We start from the raw sequence: 11,253 nt of genomic DNA, 5'->3' as shown, positions 1-11,253 counted from the left end.
AAACTAACTCCTACTAACTCAGACTAACTCAGACTAACTCCTACTAACTCCTACTAACTCTGACTAACTCAAACTAACTCAGACTAACTCCTACTAACTCTGACTAACTCAAACTAAGTCCGACTAACTCCGACTAACTCCGACTAACTCCGACTAACTCAGACTAACTCAGACTAACTCCTACTAACTCAGACTAACTCAGACTAAGTCAGACTAAGTCAGACTAATTCCGACTAACTCTGACTAACGCTGACTAACTCAGACTAATTCTGACTAACTCTGACTAACTCCTAACTCCTACTAACTCCGACTAACTCAGACTAATTCCGACTAACGCTGACTAACTCCTACTAACTCTGACTAACTCTGACTAACTCTGACTAACTCTGACTAACTCTGACTAACTCTGACTCACTCAGACTAACTCCGACTAACGCTGACTAACTCCTACTAACTCTGACTAACTCTGACTAACTCAGACTCACTCAGACTAACTCCGACTAACGCTGACTAACTCCTACTAACTCTGACTAACTCTGACTAACTCTGACTAACTCAGACTCACTCAGACTAACTCCGACTAACTCTGACTAACTCCGACTAACTCCGATCAATTAGTGTAAAACGCCCCTGAAGTGTGTCTTATGGCCTAAAATAACATAAAAATATAAAAACCTTTTGATATCCAAGTCTCATAATGTTACTTCTTGCGACATAGAATTGAAAATAATTATAAAATTAAGATAAATATTGAGATTCACATTGAAAGTTATTATTCAAAAAACGTATTTTTCTAATATTCATAAAGATATCCAATCAAATCAAATGTATTGATATAGCCCGATATCACAAATTATACATTTGTCTCAGTGTTTACAGACTGTACAGGTTACGACACCCTCTGTCCTCAGACCCTCTGTCCTTAGACCCTCTGTCCTTACACCCTCTGTCCTTACACCCTCTGTCTTTAGACCCTCTGTCCTCAGACCCTCTGTCCTCAGACCCTCTGTCCTCAGACCCTCTGTCCTTAGACCCTCTGTCCTCAGACCCTCTGTCCTTAGACCCTCTGTCCTTAGACCCTCTGTCCTCAGACCCTCTGTCCTCAGACCCTCTGTCCTCAGACCCTCTGTCCTCAGACCCTCTGTCTTTAGACCCTCTGTCTTTAGACCCTCTGTCTTTAGACCCTCTGTCCTCAGACCGTCCTCAGACCCTCTGTCCTTAGACCCTCTGTCCTCAGACCCTCTGTCCTTAGACCCTCTGTCCTCAGACCCTCTGTCCTCACACCCTCTGTCCTCAGACCCTCTGTCCTTAGACCCTCTGTCCTCAGACCCTCTGTCCTTAGACCCTCTGTCCTCAGACCCTCTGTCCTCAGACCCTCTGTCCTCAGACCCTCTGTCCTTAGACCCTCTGTCCTCAGACCCTCTGTCCTTAGACCCTCTGTCCTTAGACCCTCTGTCCTCAGACCCTCTGTCCTCAGACCCTCGCATCACACAAGGGAAAACTTCCTTAAAGAAATCCCATAAAGTTAAATTAGAAGTTTATTTCTGCTGAAGGGCGCCCCCTACTGGTTAGAATATAAATGCATCTAAAGTTACATGTTTATCTACAGTCTGAGTTTTTTTTAATGTTTATAAATAAAAAAAGACAAAAATATTATATTTTTATTATATTTTCTTATATAAAAATATTTTCTTATATTTCGATGAAAGGACAGAAAGTCAACGTATACGCTGATGATGCATCTTGTTTCTTTAAAGGTTGAATATTAATGAAGAATAAACATTCATTTAAATTACTTTAGAAGTAAAAACATATTAAAGTAATTGGTCATTTTAGTTTAAGACCTAAAACCTCATTAAAGTCCTAATATTCAAATTACTTTGAACTTTTAATAATTTATTCACTTATATTATTATTATTATTATTATTATTATTATTATTATTATTATTATTATTATTATATATAATTTAACACATTAGTTTTAATAACATTTCATCTCTACAACACTTTCTCATTAGAAAAACATTTGCTCATGACAATAAATAAAATACATTGTGATAATGAACAATAACAATAAATTAGATTAAACAAATAAATAAAATATGTTATTTGAAAACAATGATAAATATAAGAATTAATTAATTAATACAAAACAGTTATAATTATAGTATTAATAACAATACCATTACTTCTTTTGTTTCATATTGTAAAATATAATTTTCAAAAATATCAAAACTTGTGATGCTTCTTTTAAATAAAAAAACATAATGTTAAAAGATACTACAAGAACATTCTTTAAATAAATACATAAAGTAATCAATTAAAACGATAATCATCCAAAATAACAAGACATGTGATGTTTAATACAAACAGAAATCAAAAGACACAAGAAGAACACTCTTTATGTTAATCAATACAAATAAATGATTACATAAATACAAATATAATAATTAAAGCGATAATAATCACAATAATAAATTAATACAGTTTTAAAAAGCATAATTTTCCAAAATAACAAGACACGTGATGTTTCCTATAAACAAACAAATCAAAAGACACAAACAAACATTAACAAACAAAAGAAAACAGTAATCGATAATAAGAATAATAGTATTTATTCTGTAACACAAGCGGACTTATCCACATTCTTCTTTTACACAAATCCATTTAAAATCTAATATGTTTTGTTATTATTTATTTATTATTAGTTCATCCAGCGAACCAGAGCCGAGCTGCTGAGCCAATCAGGAGGCTTCTTAAGTCCAGTCGGCTCCACGTCACGGGCCGGTCAGCCAATAAGTGCAGAGCCCCCCCAGCTGTGCTGTCCCCTCTAAAGTTTGCTCTGAGAGCTAATAGACACGAGAGATGATCATGTTTTATTATCTCTCCGCCGCCCCGCACAGCCCGCACAGCCCGCAGCCGCTCAGCACTTTGTTTCTGTGACTTTCACCCTCTGGATTCTGCGGGCCTGAGATGGACTTTGGAGCGGGTTCTGGTTTAGTTGTTTTCTGGCCCTAAAGACCCGGTAGTAATGTTAGCGGTGGGTCCGATGGACGGGTCCCGACAGAGCGCCTTCCTCCTCAGCACCCCCCCTCTAGCAGCTCTGCACAGCATGACCGAGATGAAGACCCCACTGTACTCGGCGTACCCGCTGTCCTCCACCTCCCCGGCCACCACCTCCCCGAACCCGGGCGGCATGGCCGTGTCCTCCCCGGGCATGAAGAGCTCCGCGGCTGGGCTCGGCTCCCCGCAGCTCTGCTCCTCCGCCACCCCTCACGGAATTAACGACATCCTCAGCCGGCCCCCCGCGGCCATCGCAGCGGCCGCCGCCGCCTCCTCCTCGGCGGGGATTTTTTCGGGGCTTCCCCGGTTCAGCAGCCTCAGCCCGCCACCGCCTCCCGGACTTTACTTCAGCCCCGGCGCCGCCGCGGCGGTGGCTGTGGCCCGGTACCCGAAGCCCCTGGCGGACCTCCCGGGCAGGACGCCGATCTTCTGGCCGGGAGTCATGCAGAGCCCGCACTGGAGGGACGCGCGGTTCGCGTGTTCGCCCCGTGAGTGTAAATATTCCTCTTTAATTCTTCTCTAATTATCTTATTATTATTATTATTATTATTATTATTATTATTATTATTATTATTATTATTATTATAAATATATATATATATATATATATATATATATATATAGATATATATATATCTATATATAGATATAGATATATATATCTATATATATATATATATGTATGTATATATAGATATATATATATAGATATCTCTATATATATATATATATATATATATATATATATACAGGCCTGTTGGATTTATTCTGCGTGCAAAACTGCATGTTTTAATTGTCTTTATCCCGCGCGCTCCTCAGTGGTTTTATAAAAGATGTCTTTTTATTCCTCATGCTCTGAAATTGTTTTATAAATTGTGTTTAATATGAATATAATTGTCTTAATATTTGGGGTTTACGCTCTGTTGTACTTTCAGATCATAACTCCGTGTTGCTGGACAAAGATGGGAAAAGGAAACACACCAGACCCACGTTCTCTGGTCAGCAGATCTTCGCTCTGGAAAAGACTTTTGAACAAACTAAATATCTGGCGGGGCCGGAGAGAGCGCGGCTGGCTTACTCTCTGGGCATGACGGAGAGCCAAGTGAAGGTGAGAGAACAACTCACGAACATCTAAAATAATCTTCCCTTAATGCATTTAAAATCAGTTTTCTGCACATTTTAAAGTCTCACTTTAAACATTTAGCATCAACCGTTAATTTAATTATTTCGATGTTTTGTCTCCGCTTTTATTTATTTTCATTTAGGCTGAAATGTAATTTAATGCACGAGGCCTTTGTATTATTTGTTAATGCTTTTATCCTCCAAAAAGAGCTCCCATAATGCATCACATTTATTTATTTTAGCACATTTTATTGCATATTTTCCATGGAATTCGCTAGAAATCAATTTCTATTATTAATGTAGTACAACCTAAATATTTCTAACTATATTTGTTTTAATGAAGTACAATTCCCAAGCTCTATTTCTGCAGCATGAAATATAAAATCTAGTTTTACTTTTAATTGTTTTAAGCCTCCAGAGCTTTTAGAACATAAAGCATGAGAAAAGTGAACGGACCTCTGCATGTGCGTTAACGAGCTGTGGCACAGCAGCATCACGTTTAACATCATATTAATATAAGTGAACGGAGATGTGTGTGTGTGTGTGTGTGTGTGTGTGTGTGTGTGTGTGTGTGTGTGTGTGTGTGTGTGTGTGTGTGTGTTAATCAGGCTTTCTGCAGAATTAAATATACGAAGCTTTTTATTTGATTTAGTTTCAGTTTGAAGATGTTTCAGAGCTTTCGTGAGATAAATCATGAGAAAAGTGAACGGACTTCTGCATCATGTGTGTGTGTGTGATTGTGTTTGTGTGCGTGTGATCGTGTTTGTGTGCGTGTGATTGTGTTTGTGTGTGTGTGATTGTGTTTGTGTGTGTGTGATTGTGTTTGTGTGCGTGTGATTGTGTTTGTGTGTGTGTGATTGTGTTTGTGTGTGTGTGATTGTGTTTGTGTGTGTGTGATTGTGTTTGTGTGTGTGTGATTGTGTTTGTGTGTGTGTGATGCTCAAGTTCGGTTTATGCGGCGTGAAATATAAAATCAAAGCTTTTTATTTTCTTAATCCTGCAGAGTTTGTAGATATTATAAATCATGAGAAAACTTCTGACTTCTGCATCGCGTGTGTGTGTGTGTGTGTGTGTGTGTGTGTGTGTGTGTGTGTGTGTGTGTGTGCAGGTTTGGTTCCAGAACAGACGGACTAAATGGAGGAAAAAGCACGCGGCGGAGATGGCCACCGCGAAGAAGAAGCAGGACTCGGAGACGGAGCGGCTGAAGGGGACGTCGGACAACGAAGAAGAAGATGACGACTACAACAAGCCGCTGGACCCGAACTCTGACGACGAGAAGCTCACACAGCTGCTGCTGAAGAAGCACAAGCCGGGCGCCGCGCTGCTGCAGCTGCACACGTCGGACAACGACAGCTCGTAATTCTGCAGCTGCTTCTTTGTTTTTGTGGGAAATGACACGAACTCACGGAGTCGAAACATTTCAACATTTCCTCTCTTTTGCACGCGGATGGAGGACTTCCGGTCGGGACATTCTGCAGAACAGAAACTTGTAAATAGAAACGTGAGTTGTATCCAATAGAAATTATCCTGCTGTGAATCTTTAATGTGTAAAAAAAACCCAGATTTTTTTTGTACAGCTGAAAACACTTTATTTCGTTTTGTATTCACTGCAGACACACAAAAAACAACTTCAAAGGGTCCATGAAGGCCTCTTGATTCGCCCCTGAACGCACCACTCGCACCTGTACATACAGCCGAATATTCCCTCACATTGTTATTTATGTCTGCAGTTGTATCATGAGGCTCATAATGTAATGCACTTTTATTTAATAAAAACTCAAATGTTTGCTTGTTGTGTCACCCGGAACATATTAATAACACACGTGTCTAATTAATTAATCAATCAACTCATTAATCAATTCATTAATTAACGGCGGAACAGTCGATTTATCATCTGATTTAATCGAATATTCTAATTAATATTAATTGTTTAACCTTTTGATTTCTTGCTGCGATGCTGCTGTTGAATATATTCATATGTTATTATTGCTAGCATTATTATTACTATTGTTGTTATTGTTATTATTACTATTGTTATTATTATTATTATTATTATGGGACTTAGTTGTGTTTTATGTGATTTTCTTTGGAGATAAATTCAAACTTTTAAATATATCTGAGAAGATTTTAAAGAACGATTTTTTTAATGAGCTTTATATAAAACAGACATTATATTGTCCTATTATTATTATTATTATTGTTATTATTATTGTTGTTATGGGACTTTCTGCTAAGGTCATTTCAGGCCTTTAGTTGTGTTTATTCTTCTTTTTATTTTTAGATAAATCTGAACTTTTAAACATTTCTGAGATGATTTTAATGAACTATAAAAAGCTGAATTATTTTTCAATGATCTTTATATAAAACAGAGAAATGTAATTTATTAACACTGAACTGAGTGTTGTATAATAATAATAATAATAATAATATAATAATAATAATAATAATAATAATAATGAAAGACTAAAGTATTAAAGCTGTTTAAAGATTTATTTTAATGTCTTTTCCACAGAAAAATATTCACAAGTGCAAAATTAACCAATTTATTTCCTTCTTCATTAAAACCCAACGTGTAGAAATATTTTATTTTTCACTTTAAAGAAAACTGGAAAAAACACAAGTGAGCAGAAATCCTTGTTAGAATAACGAAATGTTTAAAATCTTGTACGAACAAATATTTCTTTACTTTCTTTGTGTAAAAGTAATTTACATAGAAACGTAAAGTAAACAAACTAATACAAAAACACTGCTGCATTAATTCTGCCAGAATATACTTTATAATCTACAATCACACACTGATAATAACACGATGCATGTTTTACTCTTTGTGTTTCTTCGCTTTATTCACTAAACCACAACAATCATTTTCATATTTGTAAAATTAACCGATTTATTTCCTTGAAATCTAAATATTTATATTCTTGTTGTGAAAAGATTAAAGTTTTGCACACATAAATGAAATCCTTCATGTTTTTATGTCACATGAACATTTGTTTCACAGACTCTGATGTACAATTTAAACATCATTTAAATGATAATATTCTTTGTTTTACAGCTGGAGATTAGTTTATAATCATCTTTAGAAGATAAAATCAAATGAAGTATTAATGTGTTTTTATTCTGGTGCAGATTTTAATAATAATAATTTAATGTTTTAACATTTAGACTTTAGCTTATATTTGATACTCTTTCTAAAACTCTTTTATATTTATGTGTTATTAGATTCATACACACAGAAGCTGCAACTCACAACAAACTAAATACCTGAACATTTTGCACATTTTGCACATTTTGCACATTTTGCACATGCAAAGACATCCTTTATTAGTAATTACATTACAAAAGTGTCAGTCTGACATTGTTCTTCTGTGACGCAGCACATCACGTTGTTAGCAGCTGTGTTTTGAGCTGAAAGGAAAGTCTTCAGAGACAACTGAAGATGATTTTAGTCCAAAGATCTTCGGTTTCCTGTCACTCAGGAGACAAAGCAGAATAAAGCTTCATTTTTATTCTGCGTTTTTAACCTGAAAATGTTTGTTGTTGGTCTTTAGGTTTGAATATTTTAAATGTTTCCTGTTCATCATGTGACGACCCAACAGATGCATCCTGTGGCCCTGCACGGGTCCGGCCCCTCAGGTTGGAAACCTTTGTCCTACATGAAGGAAAAAACAAAAAACACTAAAATATTTAAAAGAAAATCTTTTTCTGCAGAAACAGTTTCATCTCAATACACTGAGACCAAAAGAACAGCATTAAATATTATTTAATTAGTTTATTGATAGAAAATGTATCTGAAATGATTTAGATTATTTATTTATTGCAAAAATGTAAAAGAAGAAATTAATATGATCTGAATATATTTGAGTTTCTGTCGGACAGGACAAGATTTCCGAAGGTCAATAATAAAATTGACAATTATACAGTTTACCATAGAGTCAGATTACGATATATTATTTTATAATATACTATATATATATTATAATATATATATTATAAATATATATATATATTATATATTATAAATATATACTATAATATAATATATATATATTATATAATTTCTTTTGTCTCATGAATATATTGATTTATTATGAGACTCATTCTCAACTTTTTATAGAGAAAATCAAGCGATTCATTGAGAAAATAAGGGAAGTCATCAGATCACCATTAATCTGTAAAACCAAATTAAAAACCGATATAATTTCAGAACCATCTGCAATATTACTTTTCTGTCTAGTTTACTTATTTTACTAAATGTATATATATATATATATATATATATATATATATATATATATATATATCTATCTATCTTCTTCTTCACTTTATATTTCTAAAAATGTTTATTTTAAACATCCGGAGTAATGTTTTATAGTTAAATAGATAAAATACAGATTTTAGTTTCCTTCAGTCCTGACACGTGATCACAAGTTCTGTCTTTGATTAAATCTCACTGAGAATGTCTTTTATATCATAATGTCCGTAACATTTTATTTTATATCATAATGTCCGTACATTTTATTTTATATCATAATGTCCGTAACATTTTATTTTATATCATAATGTCCGTAACATTTTATTTTATTAATATAATGTCCGTAACATTTTATTTTATATCATAATGTCCGTAACATTTTACTTTATAATATGATGTCCGTAACATTTTATTTTATATCATAATGTCCGTAACATTTTATTTTATATCATAATGTCCGTAACATTTTATTTTATATCATAATGTCCGTAACATTTATTTTATATCATAATGTCCGTAACATTTATTTTATATCATAATGTCCGTAACATTTTATTTTATAATATAATGTCCGTAACATTTTATTTTATATCATAATGTCCGTAACATTTTATTTTATATCATAATGTCCGTAACATTTTATTTTATAATATAATGTCCATAACATTTTATTTTATATCATAATGTCCGTAACATTTTATTTTTATATCATAATGTCCGTAACATTTTATTTTTATATCATACGTCTCTGATGTAAAGGAGCTTCAAAGCTTCCTTTCCTTCCTATGCCGTCCCATAATGCCTTGCAGGAGCAACATTTAAGTCGTAGATAACTTTGTCGCTGTTTAATCGTACACTCTGGGTTCTGGGTTTTAAATAAAGTAAAAAAAGAGGCAAAAGTTGACGATAAAGATCAACGATAAGCGGCGCCGAAAAGCCCACGACCCAGGGATGACCTGTTGGGGTCAAAGGTCAAAGATCATTGTGACATCACAAAACACTCGAGAATTCATTCGATAATTCTGATAATTTCACACGAATGTCTCATAAGATTAAACAATGTTTGTAAACCTCTTTACGTGTTCGCCTGCTATCAGCATTACATGGAGCTAAATGCTAATGCTACGCTAAAGACGTTCAGTAGAAACGGTTAATATTAAAGTATTTAAATATTTAATATTTAAAGTATTTAAAGTTTGTTTTCAGCCTCAAATGTGCAGATCTGCTGCTTTTAAAGATATTTAAGACATTAAACACATTTAAAGACATTTAAAGATATTAAAGACATTTAAAGACATTTAAAGACATTTAAAGATATTAAAGACATTTAAATATATTAAAGACATTTAAAGATATTTAAATACATTAAAGACATTTAAACATATTTAAATATATTAAAGACATTTAAAGACATTTAAATATATTAAGACATTTAAAGATATTTAAATACATTAAGACATTTAAACATATTTAAATATATTAAAGACATTTAAAGACATTTAAATATATTAAAGACATTTAAAGATATTTAAATATATTAAAGACATTTAAAGATATTTAAATATATTAAAGACATTTAAATATTTAAAGACATTTAAACATATTTAAATACATTTAAAGACATTTAAAGATATTAAAGACATTTAAACATATTTAAATATATTAAAGACATTTAAAGATATTAAAGACATTTAAAGACATTTAAAGACATTTTAAAGACATTTAAATATATTAAGACATTTAAACATATTTAAATATATTAAAGACATTTAAACATATTAAATATATTAAAGACATTTAAACATATTTAAATATATTAAAAACATTTAAATATATTAAAGACATTTAAACATATTTAAATATATTAAAGACATTTAAACATATTTAAATATATTAAAGACATTTAAACATATTTAAATATATTAAAGACATTTAAAAACATTTAAAGATATTAAAGACATTTAAAGACATTTAAAGATATTAAAGACATTTAAAGACATTTAAAGATATTAAAGACATTTAAAGATATTAAAGACATTTAAAGACGTTTAAAGATATTAAAGACATTTAAAGACATTTAAAGATATTAAAGACATTTAAAGATATTAAAGACATTTAAAGACGTTTAAAGATATTAAAGACATTAAAGACATTTAAAGATATTAAAGACATTTAAAGATATTAAAGACATTTAAACATATTTAAATATATTAAAGACATTTAAAAACATTTAAAGATATTAAAGACATTTAAAAACATTTAAAGATATTAAAGACATTTAAAGACATTTAAAGATATTAAAGACATTTAAAGATATTAAGACATTAAAGACGTTTAAGATATTAAAGACATTAAAGACATTTAAAGATATTAAAGACATTTAAAGATATTAAAGACATTTAAAGACGTTTAAAGATATTAAAGACATTTAAAGACATTAAAGACATTTAAAGATATTAAAGACATTTAAAGACATTTAAAGATATTAAAGACATTTAAAGACATTTAAAGATATTTAAAGACGTTTAAAGATATTAAAGACTTAAAGACATTTAAATATATTAAAGACATTAAATATATTAAATACATTAAATATATTAAATATATTAAAGACATTAAATAAATTAAATACATTAAATATATTAAAGATATTAAATATATTAAAGACATTAAATATATTAAAGACATTAAAAGACTTATATATTAAAGACATTAAATACTTAATATATTAAAGACATTTAAAGACATTTAAATATATTAAAGACATTTAAATATATTAAGACATTTAAAGACATTTAAATATATTAAAGAC

General features: G+C 31.7%; 1 protein-coding gene across 3 annotated transcripts; it reads left to right on the top strand.

Annotated features, from left to right (window-relative positions):
• Positions 1–2,083: 2,083 nt before the first annotated feature.
• Positions 2,084–5,972, top strand: LOC115005451 (homeobox protein Nkx-6.1-like). 3 transcript variants are annotated; one of them, XR_003831947.1, is made up of 4 exons: positions 2,084–3,558; positions 4,000–4,172; positions 5,295–5,687; positions 5,800–5,972. XR_003831947.1 is itself a non-coding variant. In XM_029427275.1 (3 exons), exons 1-3 carry the CDS (start codon positions 3,033–3,035, stop codon positions 5,544–5,546), a joined length of 945 nt encoding a protein of 314 aa, XP_029283135.1. In that variant the 5' UTR covers positions 2,084–3,032; the 3' UTR covers positions 5,547–5,756. The 3 variants fall into 3 exon arrangements, 2 of the variants coding, with proteins under 2 accessions (XP_029283135.1, XP_029283134.1); XM_029427275.1 differs by lacking the exon at positions 5,800–5,972 and having other exon boundaries at positions 2,084–3,552; positions 5,295–5,756; XM_029427274.1 differs by lacking the exon at positions 5,800–5,972 and having other exon boundaries at positions 5,295–5,756.
• Positions 5,973–11,253: the final 5,281 nt, after the last annotated feature.

Source organism: Cottoperca gobio, unplaced genomic scaffold, assembly GCF_900634415.1.
Source record: "Cottoperca gobio unplaced genomic scaffold, fCotGob3.1 fCotGob3_306arrow_ctg1, whole genome shotgun sequence".
In the NCBI taxonomy this organism is placed as follows: domain Eukaryota; kingdom Metazoa; phylum Chordata; class Actinopteri; order Perciformes; family Bovichtidae; genus Cottoperca; species Cottoperca gobio.
The sequence above is the reverse complement of the archived record's forward strand: the minus strand, read 5'-3'. Positions and strand labels throughout refer to the sequence as shown.

What these genes read in the sequence shown, in the direction of transcription:
- LOC115005451 (XM_029427274.1), top strand. Translation starts at nt 3,033, where the DNA reads ATGTTAGCGGTGGGTCCGATGGACGGGTCCCGACAGAGCGCCTTCCTC. An exon ending in CGCGTGTTCGCCCCGTGAGT is followed by an intron (nt 3,559 to 3,999) that starts GTAAATATTCCT and finishes TTGTACTTTCAG; the next exon opens with ATCATAACTCCGTGTTGCTG. An exon ending in TGACGGAGAGCCAAGTGAAG is followed by an intron (nt 4,173 to 5,294) that starts GTGAGAGAACAA and finishes GTGTGTGTGCAG; the next exon opens with GTTTGGTTCCAGAACAGACG.